The 21,736-nt window shown below is 44.1% G+C and overlaps 1 protein-coding gene across 1 annotated transcript in view; it reads right to left on the bottom strand.

The window, feature by feature from the left end:
* Positions 1 to 21,736, bottom strand: part of COL20A1 (collagen type XX alpha 1 chain) — a 686,383-nt gene that overhangs the window by 328,684 nt on the left and 335,963 nt on the right. Inside the window, exons 14-18 of the mRNA XM_069650801.1 lie at positions 19,816 to 19,939; positions 13,069 to 13,211; positions 11,507 to 11,639; positions 4,452 to 4,591; positions 1,997 to 2,129 (exon numbers count right to left, since the gene is read on the bottom strand). Coding sequence (XP_069506902.1) covers positions 1,997 to 2,129; positions 4,452 to 4,591; positions 11,507 to 11,639; positions 13,069 to 13,211; positions 19,816 to 19,939 — 673 coding nt within the window. The remainder of the gene's footprint in view (positions 1 to 1,996; positions 2,130 to 4,451; positions 4,592 to 11,506; positions 11,640 to 13,068; positions 13,212 to 19,815; positions 19,940 to 21,736) is intronic.

The following is a 21,736-nucleotide window of genomic DNA, read 5'->3' as shown; positions in this document are numbered from 1 at the left end:
CCACCACCTTTGAGCTACAACACACGACTTGCTGTGAAACATGGAAAGACACATGTCACCCTCATTAGGCACACTCCCCTGACCCCAGTTTCATGAGGCACGTAAACCCGCAATGTAATGTGATTCTCTAGTAACACTCGATATGGTGTGGGTAATCCTTGTATATCTCAGAAACTATCGCTCAGACGGTGAGTTGATTGGTTCAAGCCATGCAGCAACAATGGTCAACACAGGATCCGCCTGCGGTGCAGAGAGGTTCTGCTCATCGACACTGCTCGGGAAGCACCGACGGCTTTGCCCTGTTGGTAGAGCTAACATATGGATGACAAGATGATCCCTTCATCCAATTATTAGGGCAGATATAGTCAATACGGAAAGAAGTATGAGGTTATCAGCTCAAGGTGGCATTCAAAATGGAAGATCAGGAGTGAAAGTAGGACGTCCAGGTCCATGGTCACTCTAGCCAAGATGATAGTGTGATTGCATGAATTAGAAGAAAAGAGAGTATGTGACCAAGAAAATGACAAAGTATGTGAATGAGTGGGAATGGAAAAAGGGGTAAATGAGCCTTGGCTCTGTAGAGAGTGAGTGAACGAGGGAAAGGGAGTGAGTGAGTATATGAATGCATGCGTTACTGGGTTAGAGGTAGAAAAAGTGTGAGCAGGTGGATGACCAAGCATGTGAATAATCAAGTAATGAGTGAATCAGCAAGAGTGACGGATTGTGCTGTAAGTGAGGGAATAGTGAGCTAGTGATTGCGTGCACCAATGAGCGTGCAGATCTTTGGGGTTCGCCCGGGTGCGTGGTCAACGGTTTTCTTTCAGCGCTATTATCACCTGTCCAGGGAGTGTGGGCAGGCAGCCATCTAGACTTTACTAGTGCCTTATGCAGGTGGAGTGCATACACATGTTTACACTTCAGCTCATAAAGGACTCTCACCCTTACAATTATATCGTGAGAAGCTCAGTTGTCACACATGATGTTCTCTTAAAGCTCTGGTTTTCTGTGTGTGGTTTACTGTACATTATGCTGGCATTCTCTCTCCTTAAAACATATACTAATTGAGACTAGTAGAACATTCATCACATGAAGGGCACACTTATAACCAGCCTTTAGGATCCCCTGAATCTCTGTGGTATGCAGATCCGATGGTCAGGATGGGGAGACCAGTTGCATAACAACCTCTCACAGTTCCCGCCTTTCCCCCTTCCGCTTTCCAAAGTAAAGGCCCGCATTCTCATGGACCTCTAATCTGCTGAGCCACCATACCGAAACTTCGTGAAAACTCTCGTTTACACTGGCACCTACCTAACTAAAGGGGGCCCCACTCTCTCTGGGATGTTACTATGGGGATTATGTCCTATATTCTGTACAGGGCAGACAACATGAGAATCACAGTTTGCATGGGCCTTTAAGCAGTCCACACCCTCCTAAGAGCATCACAGACTCCTGTAGAGGAATCCATGCAGGAAACATATACCTGTTCACACCCACTGCAATTAGTGACAAGCCAAAGTAAGATTACATACTGGCTTCACAAATTCCTCGGTCAGTAACCAAAATCCACACGGTCAATGCCCTGTTCTTGAAAGTGGCATGGTCCATTGGATCAAATCATTAACAGTAAGGTTCTGCAATTCCCATGACCAACCCTTTGGCTTGGGGAAGCCAGAGAGCAGGTGCAGGAAAGTCATTCAAATGTATTGGACAATGAAGTGATTCACCACAGTGGGCCTCAATTCATGTGGGAAGTGGCATCCCATAGGGTAAGAAAAGTCAATGTGACATTGGAAGGAGAAGCCCAGCCCCACCCCGCCCTCTGTTGGTGATCTCAATCTTGGAGGCAGTCAGTCAGTCAGAGTGTCGTCCACCGCAGACTTGATAAAGGTGAAGAACAGGCCCACTGGATCTAACCAAAGATCTGACGCTGCCACTCCATGTGCCAACAAATCCTCCAGAAATGGAACAGCTGACAAACTAGCGGGCAGAGACTTACCTGTGCTGAAGCGGACTGAGACTGCGTCACTCTGGGCCCCGTCTTGGTAGCGTGCCGAGATAGATATTTGGTACTGCGTGCCCATCCTCAGCCCTGGCAAAACAACACTGTCCAGGTTGCCATCAACGGAGAGCTGTGTGGTGGGAAATGGAGGTCAGGCACCATCAGGAGCAGCAGATGTATGCACAGTGCAGCACACACCTCACAGCCAATCAAAGTTATGCACAGTGCAGCACACACCTCACAGCCAATCAAAGATATGCACAGTGCAGCCATTCAAAGTTATCAACATTGGAATGGGGACCCCAACTGAGTTGCTGCCTGTCAGAGATACACCCCAAATACTTCTAGACTCTGCATCACATATCCTGATAAAATCGCTAGAGCTATATAGCAATGTACATGCTCAGTTCACCTGGGGTTCCCGAATGGCAACAAGCACTCCACGTGCCCTATCCCAACTCGCTTAGAATCTTACTAGCACACAGAGAAGGGGTTCACATGTACACATCAGGTTTTACATCTTGCCGCTCCATTAACTCCAACCCCTTCCTACCCGTTACAGGACCCAGCGCCAAGAAGCTGTGACGCTATACAATACCCATTTCCATGCCATTCAATTGCATTAGATCGACTGCATGTTGTAAACATCCACTCATATCTGCATCCCTTTTCGCTGTGTAGCACAGCCAGTTTGGCCTAGATTCACACTTCATAAATATGATAAAGAAATAGTTTAACATAGTACAATATTAATCATTCCATTTCTTTTGATGTCAATGCTATTCCAAATTATTATTGATGCAGAACCTACAATGTTCTAGAGCTGCTCGGAATTGTACATTTTCTATTAGAACTGGTTCCAGTTCTTTCACTAAAAATAGTATATATTCCATTGCCTTGACACCTTCATGCATCCTTAAATTAGCATTTTAAAGAAACATACACTTGACAAAATACGGGAAATGTATGATACGAGCAGCAATATATATTGCCACTCGAGATTGGAACTAGCTGTCTAATCCAAACAAAAGCAAAGCAAATGACAAAAAGCTTTGCAGCGCTCTCTGTATCTTCAAAAAGTATGTGAAATACTGATGCAGTGGAGAGAGATGTGGGAAGAGGAAACTAGGTCCAGGGTAAGAGGGGATGTGCTCCGTTTCAATGTCCTCCTCTGGGTATAGACTGTTTACTTGTTTACAAATTCAAGTTTCATGGCACTTTTTTGGATTCATGCAATAACCTGTATAAAAATAACCCGAATTTAAAATGCATACAAAGATAGCTTTGAAGAGATAGATATACAAAAATTGACAATAATGCCAAAGTTCCTTTTTTTCAAATAGTTAGCCAATATATCCAGAGAGGGGAGGCATTACTGGTAGGGTAATGCCCCCGGGGCCATAGTTGGAAGCTCTAGTGAAGCAAGGGCTTTAACATAGCCATGGGGGCATTACCTTACTAGTAATGCCCCCACTACGAGGTTTATATTGCTATAAGTGCCCCGGCATGTCGTACCAGGGTAATAATAGCAGTTTTTCTAGAGTTGAGAAACAGCATTGCAACTGTTTCTCGACTTGAGAAAAAAAAGCAAAAAATGGCCACCAGGGATCGGGGAGAAGGGAATACACATAGTCCCTTCTCTCGTTCCATGGCGGCCATTAAAATGAATGTAAAAAAAAGTAAACAAACAAAATGGCCGCCATTAGGGACTACATGTAGGCCCTTCTGCCTTTCCATGGTGGCAATTCAGGGAAAGAACTCCGGAACACGGCGGTGCTCAGAGCCTTCTCGGGCAGGTAAGGCCCGGGAGAGAGCCAATGTGCTTGCTTTTTTACAAGCTCATTGACCCTCGCTGGGTACTAATGCTCATTAAGGTCTGTATTCTTGAGCTGAGGGTCTATTACATAATTGCATACTTATCTGAAGAGGGACCCAAATGACAAACTCAGATGTGATGCTCTCTAACTAGGTTTGCACTTTATTAGAAGTTACAATTATGTTAGCTTTAACATTTTGAAAACTGTTGTGAATAAAAACAATTGATTCCTATACAGTTTAGTTATAGGAAATCTTCAATTAAGAAAAATGAAAGTAAGCAATGAAGGTTAAAGCTTGAGCCGTTGGTCATATTGCAACAGGGAGGCATGGGAAGTTAAAGAAAGGCAACGTTAGTAGGAGGGGCGGGATTCAAGGAGAAGGTCTAGATTGAGAGATGAGTTAGGATTACTGAAGGAATGATAGTAGACACATAAAGGGTTATTAAGCATACAAAGATGGGGCAGCAAGGAAAATGGTATGAGAGGAACAGGGTGAACCCTTCCTACTAAAAGAAATAAAACAATGGGGAGAAATGTTAAATCGAATCTGTGAAGTAGAATGCATTTTAAAAGACACAATGAAATGTGTCCAAAATGATTCTTGCCTGTAGCGGCAGTGCTTTAGTGCTTCTTACCTCACTCAGAGCTCCCCCGCTGAGCGGGATCCATTTAATGTGATAGGAGGTGACATCGTCGGCTGCAGAGAGCCAGCTGGCCCTGGCACTGTCCTTGGATAGCTGGGTCACCTTCACTTGTAATGGGGGGGGCACCTTCACTGAAACAGGATAGAATAAAGCAAATATCAGGGGCCTAACATTGACCGTATGTGTATCACCCACCCATCCTGAGCCCCAGGACGGGGATCACACACACTGGCCTAAGATGGGGTTCTTGATAAGGTTTGTTCCGGTCCCCAGACGAAAGGAAGCAGCACCTAGGAATTGTTGGGTGTAATGCTACAAGGTATTGTTAACATTTTAACAGAAAAGCTCCAGTCAAATTATTGATGAAGGGGTCTTGGTCAGGTAGGAGCACATCAGCTGAGCTCAGAGGTGTAGGAACTGGGAATTCTGCATGTCAGCACAGGTGGCCAATCAATCAATATTGCATTGGAAGAGTTTGAAGGTCAGGAATGATGGCCACTAGCAGTACCATGGTTCCTTCTAGTTTCTGGGGCATTACAAGAGATCAGGATTGAATTTAATTATTGAGCATTTGTTAGGCGCCTGTACAACAAAATAGTGTTTCAAGGAGTCACAATTGCATTGTACCAGCAAAGCTATGGTGCAGGTCATTGTAGGCCAGGTCCAAAGGGCTTTTGATCGTGACAGAAGTGATCTGGAAGAGCTGTGCATGAGCTGCGCATGAGCGCTGAATGAGCTGTGCATGAGCTGCGCATGAGCTCTGCATGAGCTGGGGTAGTGGAATGTTGGGGGCTGCAGATATGGTTGGGATCTATCGGCAGAGCTATGCATGAATGAATAACTAAATGGGTAGGGCACTCGAATAAGCAATTAAACTTTTTGTGGTGCCAGACAATCATGCCCATTATTCTGCCACTACATTGCTGGCTATTTTGCCTAACTCTTTACGACACTCCAGGAAGAGATCAAACTAGCACCTTGCGGGTGAGAGGGCACCAGAAGCATGTTACACAGAATGGGTACTTCAACACAAAGTCGCTTGAGGCTCAGAGAAAGATCATTTGATGCTGGCACAACCAGTAAATTAGCATTGGCTAAACAAAAAGACCTCTGGGCAATACTTCCACATTTCCATAGTTTAATAAACTGGTGCCAGACCTGTAAGAACCTTAACACGACATGCGGTTCTGAAATTGCTTCTGGCATTGATTGGCAGCCATTGATGTGCTCTTCCAAGAGGACAGATATATTTACACCTTCGTGCTTTATACATTATTTTGCAAGTTGCACCAAGTAAATTAGCTTTTTGGGGTCTCCTGCCAGGAAGCTCAACTCTAGCCACCTTTGCAATATATTACACAACTCCCCTTAGTTTGTGGAACTAGAAAATAAGGCTAAACTAGTAAGGGCAGAGAAAGGTCAGCATACCACCAGCATCCCAAACTTTTAACAATAGACTCACTAGTGATTGGAGGCATGAAGAGACTAGGGAGTTAGATACATCCTGGCCTAACCAGACAATATCGAAGACTGCCCAGGAATAGGACATCATTCTTTCTGCATTTAGCAAAAGCCAGTTGGACCTCATCCTTTTGTTTGACTGCCCTGAATCAGTCCCCTAACAAATCCCTTTGGTCTTTGGCACCCCCATCAGGTTATGAAGCTGGGTATTGTCAGTGTAGGATTGGCAGCCATAGGAGTATTACACCCACCAGGGATACAAACCCACAGGTAATCAAAGATGGGTCATCTCCCACCAGTACTGAATGTATAACACACAAGGGTGGACCAATGATATTGCTTTAACACTGTTTAACAATTCTCCTACTAAACTACCAATGTCCCTCTAAGAGGCAGACACCTATCCCTCCACCAAGCTCTCCTTAGGGATCGGTGCCAGGCCGCCTATCTAAAAGAGATAGCAAGAGATCCATCCCTCCAGTAAACTAATGCTAAGAAGCCAATTGAAAGAAACTACTTCACCTTCCAGATACCCCAATCTAGAGTGGATTGACACATTTAAAAACGTCGTCCAAGCCAGCAAAACATACTGTTGCGCAATCGATAAATGGTATTCTACTGCATTTTAATGGGTCTCCATACCAATTGTATTCCTCCCTTCACTAGAGTGTCCAGTCTAAACCCCCTTGTTGCCCCTCTGGCTATTAAGCAGGTATCTTCATTTTGCAGTGGGCAGAAATAGCCCTCCCTAGGAATTATTTCATCTATGAGGAGGAATTTTACTAGCAATTCTCTGGCACGGCAATGGGTACGACTTTTGCTCCCAGTTTGGCATTTATGTGGTCAACTTCGAAACAACCCACATTTCTCCAGAGAACAACCCTTATGCAGACCAGACTGGAAATATTGATGACATTTTCATGATTTTCTCAGTCACCAAGATCTGCTGGATCAATGAAAGAAACCCTTATTCGAAATTTACATCAGAGGCAAGTAATGACAGAGTACGTTTTCTGGACCTGGATTTTTTTTCAAGAGAATGGTGATTAGTAGCGATGGTCTTTCACAAACCCATTGACTGCAATTCTCTATTACGTTTTGATAGCTGTCATCCGAATGCGCTGTCTGAAAACCTGCCAGCCCACCACCGATCCCGAAGCAGAGCTTGGTGGATGAATAGGTGGGTGCTTTTTACAGGGTTATTGGTAGTTTAGTAGAATTGTTATAGTGTGTTAAAGCAATATCATTGGTCCACCCATGTGTGTTATAAATCCATAGGAGTATATCACGAGGAGCAGAAGGAGGATACAACATTGAATAGTTTGGGGACAGTGGAAAGCTCTCGGGCACTCCACACCTTCAGTTGAACCAGCTGGAGTAGAGGTCCCCCAATGGTGACTACCAACACATAGCCATCCAAAAAGGATCTAAATCATGAAATACACTGAGGTCATCCTGCGACCTTGTCAAAGGCTAAGGAGAGGTCCAACAGTACTTACATCACAAGATCTTACTCATCTGCTCTAGTAAAGATGTAATCTCCCTTCTCTCTGAGAGCAGGCCCAGTCCCATGCAAGGATCAAAATGCTGCATGAATGAACTCCAGCATGCCCATGGGGCCCAAATAGGCATCACTGATAAAACTGCGTCAGTGAAACTGGCACTTTTCTGAGTGGGTTCTAGTGATGTGATTGAAGGGGCACCACATATCCTGAGAAGGGTCAAAGGGGGCATGGGATAAAAGGATGGCAGGCGCAACCTGATGCAATTTTGTGTGGTTGGTACATTACAACAGGGTGGTTCAGTGTTTAGTTTGACTACTAACATGGCACTAGTCAATTCTATGAGAAAACATGAATGGTGTAAACATATATAAGGGTCTTCCAGTTGTATACGAGCATTTGTGGCATTTTTGGAGGGATATATATATATATATATATAGACCAGTAGCAGGACATGACTCGTCGAAATTCCTATCACATTAAGGTGATTTAGAACAGCTTCTTCTGACTGCAAACAGAGCTGTCTGGAAGGTAATGGGTTAATTGCCAACATTCAATTAATCCTGGTATAATTAAAATGTCTTAAACAGGTGTGCCTTCCAACCAGTTCTAAGCAATAGAGCTTCCAACACAGCCTGATATAAAGCACCTACCTTGTCTTCTTTGTGTTTTCTTTTTTGTTGCAACGGTTTGTGGAGTGTGCAGGGGGGAGGGTCTGCATGGGGATGTAGTGTTGTCAACCATAATGGGTCAGGTGTTGTGTGAAAAGCTAGCACACTTCATCTTCTTTCTGAGGGGCATGAGTGCGAGGGCCAGTCAAATTGGGAGTCTTTAATGTTCCAGACTTCAGGGCACAGCAGGAACATGGACATTTTCTGAGCACTCACGTTTTGCTTTCTTCCAATTTCCTCCCCCTCTATTCTTACTTTCTGTCACTTTCTCTGTTTGTCTGCCTTGACCTCACCAATGCAACTGCAGGCCATGAACATGGATTGTCTCCTGCACAATGTCCTTGCGCCTGCCTTTTACCCAATAAATATGATTTCTGAACTGGATGGGGTCTGGAGGGTCTCCACTATACTCAAAACGACAGGCTAAAGGTTAACCGAATCAAAACGCATCATGACGACTACCAACCAAAAAGGTACCAATGCTCAGTGACTGTTTTTTCTGAACTGAACCTGGCAACAGCTCATCAAAACTCTCTTGCGCTTCTCCCTCTGAACCCCACTAACAACCCCCCAACCCTCCTTCCATTGCAGATCTGCCAGAGCCAGGAACATCAGTTAGGGGTCACCAGAGTTCGCAACTGCGACCTGTTAGGTCACCCTTGTGACCTCTGTGGTCTACCTTGCGACATCTAAAAAAAAAAAAAAGTTTCTTTTTTCTTGTTTTTGTATTGCAAGCTCCTGGGCTGTGGCCAGCACCGTGTGGCTCTTTACATCTGGAGTGCCTGGCTTTCTTGTTCAGGCCCCTTAGAAAAGAGAAGAAACGTAAGAACAGGAGTGCCGCAAGTCTAACACTTTCAGCACTGACCCTAAATAAGAAACTATAGGAGTACCAAATAATGTGTCTTTCTGGAATTCTATACAATAATTGCTAGACTCATTAAAGGTTTATTTCAGGCACACTTCAGGGGGTGAGTCACTGATTTAGTCTGTTCTTAAATGCCTCTGCTCAGCCTTTCATCCTTCTGATGTCGATAAAAGAGTACCAACACAGGTTGGGTGATATTTGGTGCAAATATTTTCTATATGAATCGCTTAAGCGTAAGTGCTGTATAATAACACATCATTATCATTTGGTCATGGAGGTCTGCTGCATTCACAGTAATTTGGTAATATGGGCCTATACACACTGATCTTAACGATACATATGGCGATCCATTCTTGTATGAAATGTACATCACATTATACTGATATCGTAATCATAACCATATTTTTCATAGTATACTATGCAATGTGATGCCGCTTCCTGTTTTGTCAACGGGTGAAAGGTCATGTTCCATCGCTACCCACGATATCACTTCAGGGTGGGGTCAAATGACATCACTTCCTGTGATGTCATCTGGGGGGTCAAGGGTCGCATGATGTCACTTCCGCTACCCCTGGCATTTTGGTGAAATGACGTCCCTGGCCAGAATGCCAAGAGACCACACAAAAGGCAACAGTGTGCGGTACAAGATTGCATAGCATGACATGATAGCAACATGTCTACCAAAACGGTTCGAAAAGATACAGAAGCACACAGCATTATGAAGAACACAAAGATTCAATTGTTCTTTGACTGGCCTGCCGTCTTTAAACTGTATGTTACTTTATTTGAGCCGTATATATTTAGAATGTATTTCTTTAAAGAGTTCATTGTATTCAATCCTGATGACCTGGAAATGCGGAAGAACACCCACAATGCGTTAAGAGGTTATATGAGCTTTAAATGGGTTTAAAGACTCTACTTACAGCCGGATACAAATTGCCCCCTAGGCGGAGGACCAAATAACTGCATCCAGACCTTTTATAATTGGAAGATAGCCTGCTTGTGTTAACCTTTTGTATTTACTATTGCACAGTCTTGCTGGTCCTAATGTCTACTATTTTTGGGGATAACTATTGACTTCATTGGTATGTTCCAACATTCGGGGATCAGAGTCTTGTGCCAGCTCTTATGTTTGATGAATGGCCACAGGTTTCTCCTTTATATTTTTATATTGCATAACCTCTTTTATACTTTTCATGTATTGTGTGACTTATCTATGCTCTGAGTTCCATTGAGCGTCTTTGCCATGGGTCCTTTAGTGTAGCATCATTTATATGTAGCATACGTATGTAGCATACGTATGTGGCATACGCGCTTGGGTCCGGCATTCACCCTATGGGAGAGGAGCTGAGTCTGCACGCTGAATGACGAGTTCTCTCAGCGTACTCACACTGAGGCATAGCCTCTTAAGTAAGAGGTAATTGAGGTGCAGGTCAGGCTCTAGCTGTGCAAAAGATGTTTACATTTCATAAATTAGCACTTTTGGGAGGTGGTACCATGCATATGATGAATATATAACTCTATTGTGTGGCTATAAATTGCACCTAACTCGCAAAAGTTGGCAGTGCCCTTCAGCTATGGTTCTGGTGGGTATATTTTTGGCATATCATGACAGTGTTCTAGTTAAAATAGTGTTGGTAACCAAAATAACCCTATGCTTTACAAATGATTCATTTTATTAATTCACGCTTGTGTGTTTTATACTTCAAGGATGCCACTTCAATCATGGTCAAACGGCAGGTGGCCGCCCTTCCTGTGATCTGATTGAGGTCAAAGGCCACGTTATGTCACTTCCTGTGTTGTCATTGGGTGAGTGATGTTACTTCCGCTACCCCTGACATAATGGCAAAAAACATCCCTGGTAATTGCTAATTGCCACCTTGGTCTCACAACAAAATCCTAACAGTGGGTTTTTTACTTCAAGGATTTTTTACTTCCTATGGCGTCATCAAGGTCAAACGTCATGTGGCATCACTTCCTGTGATCTGATTGAGTTCAAAGGTCATGTGATGTTACATCCATGACCCCTGACATGCTGGTGAAATAGCATCCCTGGTACTGTTTGAAGGGTATTTTGAGGCAAAAGTGGCAGGTGCTGGCAATGTTAAATAGGCCTTTTAAACGGATCCATGGCAGTTAATCAAGGGATGTTTTTTGCATGTTTTTTTACCGCGATTTTTTTAACAATAAAACCCATCATTTTTTTTTACTATTATTTTTGGGTGGGACCCCCTCCACCCGTTTTCTTAAAAATTTGATGGCTTTTTTCGAAAAAAAATTCACGGTAAAAAACACTGTAAAAAACCATCCCGCGATGAAAGGACGCAGTACCCTTTTAAACATAAAAGAGTGCCTGTGTTTTTTCATCCATACCTTCCTGGCACTATATGACCAGATGACACACTTCTTCCATGTGCTCACCACTGCTTTTTATGCTGTTTTCTTTAAAACACACCACACCTATCAAATCCTACACTCCTTTACCACTTACAGAGCTCCCCGACATCCTTCCCCCCATTGAGCACCCGTCTAGTGCATTGCTCTTACGTGTAGTGACATTCCCAGTCACGGGAGGTGAGGAGTGGATATCATTGTAGACGGAGGTGACGGAGACGAGGTACTCTGTCAGTGAAGCGAGGGAAGCGAGTACAACAGATGAGAGAGTGCCAGGAACTTCCACCTGCAACAAGAGGAGAAAAGCATGATCATCCGGGCCCAGAATCTCCCCCGCACTCGCCTCAGGAGTGGCTCTTCATCAAAGCTGCATTTCTCCCTCTTCTCTGCAGATTTAAGGATATTGTTTACTCTCTACTCTCTACGCGTGCTTTACACTCAGATCCCCACCAGCATCTGAGCCCCCAATCTGGCTGTCACTCCCCTCTTTGAGTGACTCCAACTTCCATCTCTATGGCTTGCTCTAGGCACCTCTGTGATGTGCCTCTTGCTACACATTATGGCTGCCTTTAACTATTCTATACAGAGGATGTGTCCATTGACGTCCCTGGGCAAGTGTAAAGTTGTAATAGGAGCCTTAGTTACTAGCCACTTAGACTATTGCAACTCCCCGGCCGCAACACCTTGTTGCATGTTGCACTGTGCTTTCACCTACCCTCTCTCCTGCCGAGACCACAGCCCACTACTTTTTTCAGTACACTTCTACCACTGCCTTGAACTCTCTTTTTTACAGGTGTCTCGCTGGCCACCCTCTCTTGTTGTCTTGTGGTAACTCTCGGATCGTCTCTTACTTTACTCTGTGGGTGACTCTCGGCCATCATCATGGGTGTCAATCCACACGCTGTATATGTGTCTCTTTTTCTCTCACTATGGGTGCCTCTTACTAGTGACAATGAGTGTGCGTGTGTGTGTATGTAGTTGGTGTGCTCTTTACTGGTTTTGTACTCTGCACTCAATGTGTGCCTCTCTATAATTCCCCCAGTACAGGTGTCAATCATGTCCCTAAATGTCTGTTGCTTAATCACTTCCACATCTCACCCCAATCTCTCTGAGTGTGAGTGTGGGAGCAAGGTCATGTATATTGCACTGATCATGGACACGGATTGACGCTGACTAACTCCACTTGTGTTTTACTCACTCCCCTCAACCCCCGAGTGGGTGCCTCTCACTCCCATCTATGGCTCTCCTTAGGCTTTCTCTGAGTGCATCTCATTTCTATCTAGGGGCGTCGTGCACTCTCCACCAGATAAGTAATAATAACATCTATTTCTTACATAGCGCTACACACCCATGAGTCTCAGAGCACTGAAATAACAGATCACATTATTATCCCACAGAGTGGTACTCAATTTATCAACCTCGGAATGATGAAAGACTGAGATGACCTTGCCGGGATTGGAACCCGCCACAGCAGATGCACACTGATATCAGGGGCAAGCGCTTAACTCGCTGTGCTATCTGACCAGCTGTGCTCTCTGAAGTGTCTGATGCGCACTCCATTTTATGATGGTGCCTCTCACGGCTCTGCCTTTCTCTCATTATCTTAAACTCCCTTACCTAGCTGTGTTATTTATCCTTTGTCCAGGCAACGGCTCTTAGTCAGGTCTCATGGGACTTTTTTTCTCATCTTTCACATTTGCACTGGTGTCTCTTACCTCTCCAGCACTGTCACTCCCTCCAGTGGCGATGTACGTCAGGCGGTGCACTGTCCCATCCTGGGAGGGGCTGTCCCATTGCACCTGGGCCTTACTATGAGTGACCTCTGAAAAGCGTAAGTTCTTTGGGGGCTCCATGGGCACTGCAAGAAAAGCACCAAAGAGGAGTGAGCAAGTGTTCAGTAAAAAGTGTGCTATCAAATCAGCAGAGATAGGAATGAGTGTCTGACCTATAGTGACAGTGCATTCAAAGCCCCAGAGAGGAGCGAGCTAGTGGCCAATAGAAAGTGTGCTATCAAAACAGCAGAAAGAGGAATGAGTGGCTGACCTATAGAGACAGTGCATTCAAAGCCCCGGAGACGAGTGAGCTAGTGAGCTATCGGAAACGTGTATTTGAATCACTGGAGACAACTCAGCTAGTAACTACTGTACATTTCCGAGATGCGTTTTGCACAAAATTTCACATTTGTAGACCATGGATTGAATAATCTGGAAATACTACGAAGAGATAGGACAATGCGTCAGCTTTTGAATTCCCATAGACTTTTTCATCAGATGGTGGTCACAGAGACTGACAGTTCTTTGTCACAGAAAAAAAAAGCTAACGGTCAGGTTAAACCGAATTGAGGGAACACATAAGAATAGGAATGTAGGCCTGCCTGGCCCCCTTTTCTAGAGGACCATACATCTGAAAGCAGGAAAAGACATAACAGTCTTCACTGAAAACAATGCATATGTAGCCTTTCTTTATATTAATTTTAGCCCACTGCGTGATAGATTGACACCTGATTATTTTAATAGAGTGCTTTTAGTGTGTTTTAATACTGTTATTTTTAGCGTGATCTTAAATTGAGCTCTTATTCAGCTCTGATATTATTATTGTGTGCAAACTACTGTTTTATTTCTGTTTGTTAAACTTCTTTGCCGCCAATTGTAACTGGTGTTTGCTCGAACGCTGTGGTAGCGTAGAGCAAACGCTGTGGTAGCGTAGAGCAAACGCTACACGGCAGCTGTGCTTAATTGCTGCTGAGCGTTTCTTTCTATCATCTGATTTCCTTCTGGCTACAGTCCCCAGACTGCTTGGTGTTCTCGCATCGTACACATTTTGTAAATCAGGTGCGAGAGCGCTGGCGCGAGAACCCAAGCGGTTTGTGGCGGTCCGTGGAAGGTCAGTGGAGGCATGGTACTTCTTAACTTTACTCATTGTTTGTCTCTGAGGTTTCAAGTTTTTTAAGTGACTATGGGAATTCAGGAGGTTTTACGTGCCATTGAGCTCGCCAGGTCGAAGCTCGACACTAATTCTTCCCATGCCGTGCTTAGCAGGAATATTTTGTTGTCGGACCAGCAACATGTTGCAATAATACCTAAAGAGTTAGAGCTGAGTAAGGAGAGCCTCGCTGCTACACAATCTAGTATGGAGCGCACCCCCATAGATATGACCATCAGCTCATGCGCACTTGCTTGCTTCCCAGGACAAGGGGCAAGAGGGGGGTTTGAGGCGGATGGGAGGGTGATGGGCATGCACACGTGTCTGGAACATATAGACACTGAGAGCAACAGTTCCATTCAGTTAACCTTCTCGATAATAAGCCCCCTTCGATGATCTAAACCGGATTGGTCTGGATCCTCAGGGAACTAAGGTGAAGGATACTGTTTCGACGGAAACACTATCGGGTGATTTTTTAAAGTGCTTCCTGCTGAACACTAGATCCCTTATTAGACAGGCCTCTGAAGTGGCCATTTATATTGGGGAGAATAATATTGATGTCTGCACATTGACCGAGACTTGGGGACATAGTGCAGCAAGCAGGCCCACAGTTGGGGCTGGCAATTCCCGAGGGCTATGGAATTTTATGGCGAGAAGGCAGAGGAGGTGGTGTAGCACTTATGTTTAAACCCGAGCTCAAAATCTGGGAGGTAAAGACCATAGACCTTCCTGATACTGAACTATTAATGGTTAAAATAGGTATTAACACAGAAACAACCTTGAATCTTCTTTTGTGCTATAGAGCTCCAGGAGCTGGGAAGGAATTCCCATGTCTGCTGAGTAATCTCCTACTCCCAATCCTCAAACCCAATTCCAAGTTTATCTTGATGGGTGATTTTAATTTCTGGCTAGGTTCTGAAGAGGATCATACGGCAGGTGCCTTGGAAGACACGCTGGGTCTTCTTGGCTTTCAGCTACAGGTCAGAAAGCCCACACATGATAAGGGTCATATCTTGGATTGGGTACCCACCTATGAGTTAAGAGGCTTTGGATTTAGTTATTCTACCTTGCCCTTGGTCAGATCACTCTTTTATTCATTTTAAAATCTACAAGCCTTTTTAGGAACCCGTGTATAAGTAGGGACTTTCTTATGGTGAGAAATTGGAAAAAAATCACATCTGACTCACTAATGCCCCTACTCTCGGCTGCGGTTCCGGAAATGACATCAAGTGAATTACAAGACATGACCACCCAAATTCTTAGTACATTTCAGGAGACGCTGGACACTCTGGCTCCTCTTTAGAAAAAATCTGTCCCTTACGCTCATAAAGGAAACAAATGGTTTACCGTAGACCTCCATAAACTGAAATCAGCTAAATCAAAACTGTTCTATGACTGGGGAAAAAAACAGGATACCCCTAGTCTGATTAGATATAGATCATCAGCCAAGGATTATAAAAATGCCTTGATCTCTGCTAAAAAGGAAATGTTTAATGAATGCATTGCTAATGCCAGCTCAGAGAGTAAGGAGCTATTTAAGATCCTGAGAGAGCAAGAAATACCTGAAGGGCCAGAGAAAGAAATTATTTGTAAAGAGGACATCTGGTGCAATAACATTCAGGATGCCATGGTAGAGAAGCTATCGCGAATTAAACAGGCGATTGAGGATCAGAAAGCCACATGCAATCCGTTACCTGACCCTTCGGTAAGGCAGATACAGAGCAGTTCAGGCTTTACACCATTTAGATTCTCCTCTATCTCAGAATCAGAAGGTCATTACTAAGCTCAAAAGCTCTAGATGTAGCAGCGACACCGGATCATCTATGATCATCAAAACCTGCCCTACACCACTCTTAACGGCCATTTGTAAATTTGTTAACACTTGATTGGCTGAATATTCTGTTCCTGACACTCTAAAAAAGCCATGGATTCTATTACTGATGAAGAAACCTGGTCTATGCCCCTTGACTGAGAATAATTATAGACCCATCATGAACACTCCTTTTTTGTTAAAAATGTTGGATAGGGTCGCCTATGAGCAAATCTCTCTATACCTCAACCAACATCAAATTTTAAAACAACCTGCAATCCGGCTTCAGGCGGCATCACGGACGGAAACCGCCCTTCTCGATTTGAAGGCTAAACTACTGGACTCTATGGATAAGGGACAAGCATCCCTCCTTATGATTTTAGATCTTTCTACTGCCTTCGACCTGGTGGATCATTCATTATTGTCCACCAGGTTGAGGGAAGTGGCTCATTTCTCCTGTGGTGCAACACTATGGATAGACTCTTTCCTAAGTAATAGGCAATGCAGAGTTGTGAGTGGAGATGCAGAGCCGAAACCTTTCACTCCACTTTATGGTGTAACGCAAGGAGCCTTTGTTCCCCCCTCGCTGTATAATTTGTTCATGGTCTCCTTTTTTGACATGTTGGCTAGTTATGGAATCACATTCACGAATTACGCCATTGATACGAAATGTGTCATCCCGCTCACTGGAATCGACGAGGAGGATGAGCGCAAAGTTAACATGATCTATGACATCATCCAGTAATGGATGATTCAAAATGGCTTGGCTCTCAACAAAGAGAAAACAGAGCTTATGGTGGTTGGTTCTTCGAAGAAATTCCACAATTTAGGACCACGCTATAAAAGCTTTTCTATCACAGATTCAAAAATTGAGGTACAGAGGAAAGTTAAAACCCGGGGCATTATCCTTGATATGATATGATATGATGGGTTATTCATAACGTGTTTAATACCAAGAGGTTTCTAAGCGCGGATCGAACCTGTATTGCTGCGTGTAGTCTTGCTTCCAAGGTGAGCATGTTGCCGCGGAGCTATCCTCCCGAGAATTGACCAGAACCTCAATATGAGGGCACAGATTTGCGGGCTTGTCTCTTCCTCCTCCTACTACATTAAACTTATGACATCACTTAGACCCCTCATTTCACAGAGGAATGCAGAGACAATTGCACATGCTATTATCGGGTCTAAACTAGATTTTTTGGAGTCTGCTTATTGGCAGCTCGCAAACTGATTGTGATCACCTCCAGGTGATACAAAATAGCGCGGTTAGGGTAGTCAACAGACTTAACTGGAGAGACCATGTCTTGGACGCAAGGCAACACATTCATTGGCTTCCAGTGAGGGCCAGAATTCAGATTTGGCTTCTCCTGATTACCCAAAAATGTCACCTGGAACTCATGCCCTCCTACTTAACAGAACGTCTTGCTGCAAAACATAATGTGAGCGCCTTTAGATCTAACAACACCAATCAATTAAAGATCCCACACTGTAAAACTACCAAATCCCTTACGGGTTCCTTTGCTAATGCCGCCCCTAGTGCTTGGAATGCCCTTGCGGCAGATCTGAGGGAAATAAACTCAGTTGAAATCTTTAAAAAGAAATTGAAAACACTTATCTTTCATTAGACTGTTTTTTGGTTACACTTGAAATTGTCATAAGCCTTCAGGTCATTTGAGCACGGTATAAATACATAAACATAAAAATAAACATATCTAGCAGTGCTGAGAAATGAATTTTGCGAAAGGGCATCTTATCCACACAAAACTGTTCAGTGCAATTTGATCTAGGAATTAGCCACAAGCAGTCAACGTGGGCCAGCTAGTCTGAACAATTATTCAGGTTGTTTTAGATACATACTGAAATCAAAGAGTTCAAAATGTACAATTGGAGTGCAGGACGTGTTGTTGTGCATTTACGTCAGACAGAGTCTAAATATGTGGTTTGCAGGCTCTGTGCATTGTCAGAACTGTGCAGTGATCTCGAAACAGCTCCTTAGATGTACTGGCTTGCATGCAACCTGGACACTACAAAAGAAGTTCTCAAGATCAAAATATGGTGCAATGTCCAATGTTACTTGAGGCTTCCTGACTTGCAAGCAATGTGGCCAATAAAAAAGGCGTTACCCGTTTGTCAATGGTGCAGCATTTTCGATTTTCTCAGTGTGCCTTATGCTTTCTAATAGGGGCCAACCATTTGAGCTCAGACACTCAAGATTGCCATTGTCGACGGCCGGTGACCTCACCCATTCATGCTTCTGACCAGTAGTGATGAGTGGCGGTACTGGCAGAAGGGTGCTTGAATAACAAAAGATTGTATTCAGTTGTAATAAATCTGGAATGGGCCTATACGTTCCCCTATTTGTTGCCTTCATTGCACCCTCCTATATCATACTTGTTTATCAGATATAGCGGGACAGTCCACTTTCACACCTGATTGAGTCCGTGCAGTTCTCTTTTGCAGTGACCTTCCGGGCAGAGTACAGCTTTTCTAATCCAACCATGCTACAATCTCTTTGCTTACGAGGTCATTTAGGGATCTCTACTGGAGAGGTGGGCGATTTCCTAGCCTTCCTTTTGTACGCCCACCTCTCCTCTTGTTCCCTAGCTGCTGTGCTGACCCCTGCCATGCTGCCTTTTCACAGTGATCACCTCCCTCTCTGCCCCTCCCATGCCAACAGATGACAAGGGCCAGAGTTGTGTTTGTGGTAGTCCCCTGAAGCGCAGTGTGTGCACGGGAGACTCCAGGTCCGCTGTATTACTGACTAGTGCTAATGGGGGACTTACGGGAGCCTAGGCAGAGCCCCTTTTATGGGGACGTTTTTGGAGACGGGCAGAGCTCCTCTCCGGCTAGCCCCAGCCCACTTAAAGCCCTGAGTATGGCAATATGCTAGATGTTGATTGAACAGATGAAATCATGCAAAAATTAAGACAGCAATTAAGAAACTAAACTATGTAATCATGAAATCATTTGCTGCCTAACAATGGCATTGCCTTCATGATTTCTCTGTGAGATAGAACCGACCAGTGTGCATTAATTTATGATTAATTTCCACAATCTGCTGAAAATGTCTGTGGGACTTCGAAAGCGAATGCACTGCACCATCTATGTAAAGTATTTCAAGTTCGTGCAATAGACGATTAAAAGTTAAAACCAGGACTGGGCTTGCATCTTCAGAATGGAATGGGTCATACTGGCAAGTATGCCTCTACGAGCTCACATATCACCCATTTCGCTGGGAGCATTGCAAAGAGTGGAAAAGGAGCGCAGCTTATACTTTTCTGGGATTGCAGCTTGCAGGGGCAGCACAGCTCAGGCCCAGAGCAAGCATAGCACAGAACCTTCAGGGAGGAGAGAATACAGCACGGTAATAGCTGGGTCTGGGTGCATCTGGCACCATTCACTTGCATACATGAGTGGGTTTGATTTATTTTATGGATTTATTTATTTATTTATTTTGCCATTCATATAGCGCACCATGCCCGGAGGCATCTAGGCAATTATAGCTTAAGAAGTCGGTTACAGGAAGTGCCTGAAGTTACAGAAACGACCTATGGTACATGAGGTTATCAAACAAATCACGGTCAGTTTGAGAAACGTGTCTATTACAAGGGATACAGAGAGAGCCTACACACTAGGTGCGCGTGGTTACACAGGTTACAGTCCTGAGGTATAGTGAGAAGTACGAATGGAAGGAGACCTCAGAGAGAAAGGGAAGGGAAAGGGTACTCACGGGTGGTCTGCTGGGCAGCTGCAGGGTCACTGGCTTCCTCTCCATACAGCGCGTACACGGTAATCGCATACTCGGTGCTGGGCGCCAGGCCATCGATGGGCACATCTGTGTCCGTCACCTTCACCTGGGAAGGAAGGGAGGACAGTGAATTACTCTGCTAAGTAATGATATCTCGTGAATAATAAAATGGCGGGAAAAATAGCTCACTGTAATTGGCGGTGGTGTGAAGTCAAATGAAACATGCAGGTGAAGGAACCAATAGGTCTTTCCTGTACACTGCTCGCAAATGAAGTCTCAGGATGGGGAGGAGGCATCTGCACACACACCCAGCCTATGCCATAAGCACTGCCATGAACCTCTCAGCCCCTCCTCTTCTAATGTTGAGACGGGCTCTCAAACCCATCGAGGTTGGCCCTCTGACCCCAATGGAGTGACAGATGTCATAGCCATTTAACCCCTACATCCTAATCCTGTGTCCAAATTAGTAGATGTGCTTCATGGTTACATACACTTTAAGGATGTGTGCTGTGAAACATGAAATGGCCACCAGGACAAGTGTTCTCTATGTACTTAGTGACGTGTGCATGCCCCATATCATCACACCCATATTTGCCTAATAGGTGGTCATTTTCATGAGGCTATCTTGTCTGTCTACCTATCTTATGCGGGTCTTTGGAAAGAGTTCAGCAGGAGTGTACCAGATTGCCCTTCATAGAATGATGGCCTTCCTCATTTCTTAAACAAAGCTTCTTACGAAAACCAAATAAAATAAATAAGACTAATGCGGTCCTAGGCCCTTCATCAACAGTAGTTTTTAGAAGGATTATTTTCCAAACGAAAATCCATCAAACAAATCGACATTTTTTAAAAAAAAATGAGGGGGTACCCCCCTATACTCCTCCCCTGTTACTATTAACACCACCCCAATTACCCGCCCATTTTATCCCCTTACCCACGCCTCATATATATTTCGATCTTTTTTTCGGATGGAATTTTTTCAGCAAAACTTCTATCGAAATAACTACTGTCGATGAAAGGACGGTTTACCAACTAATACTCTGTCAGAAAATAGTTTACATGTCTTTTCTTGGTTTTCATACTGGGCTTTGCTAAGTTAGACAAGTGTAACATTCGTATTATGACTACAATACACACTGGAAGTAATCACTCAAAATTAACATTGTAAAATGAAAAGAACCAGTTTACAATGTTAGTATAATGTTGTATAATGGCTACTTTTGCCCAGAACACCTACCATTTTGTTTCTCAAATTGTCCTTCCTTCTTTGAAAAGGTTGTGCTTAGATTTTAACCAATGATGCACTTCTTTTGTGATAACTAAGGCAATATTTAAGATGTACTGACTAGTTATTGGTTGGTAGCACAGCTGAACCTACGCATTGGTTACAGCAGGCACAAATACTAATTATGAGCAAAAATTGAAAGTAGCACAGTCAGATTTCGACCCTGCAGGCTGATCCTATGGTCCCTTACAAGGTCTGTCAGAGCCCCAGCAACCTCCATAAAGTCTATGCATACCCATCGGCGCTCCCCCCGCCTGGACAATGTGCAATCAGTTTGATGCCAACATACCTACTTGACACAAGCACTGACAATCTATGTCTCCAAATACCATTGCTGGACCCCATCTTGAGGCTGACTCGATCGTTCTGCCTCTAATTCCACTTTTACGATGAAAAACAGAGCACACCCTTTAAAAATACCTGGGTTTTTCTGTTGCCGTGCTGCTGTTCACAACTACTGGAGTGACTCCAGCAAACTAGTAGGAACCAATGTGTTTAAGGTGATAGAGAGACAGGTGCAAAAGCTTTGTAGAAACCATTCTTCCCCCACATGGAGACCGGATAAGAGCTGCCACCTGTAAATGCAATTCAATGACAATGACATGTATTGCGAATGGG

Source organism: Ambystoma mexicanum, chromosome 3p (genome assembly GCF_040938575.1).
Source record: "Ambystoma mexicanum isolate Mex_15411 chromosome 3p, UKY_AmexF1_1, whole genome shotgun sequence".
NCBI lineage: Eukaryota > Metazoa > Chordata > Amphibia > Caudata > Ambystomatidae > Ambystoma > Ambystoma mexicanum.
This window is presented reverse-complemented; position numbering and strand designations above follow the sequence as displayed.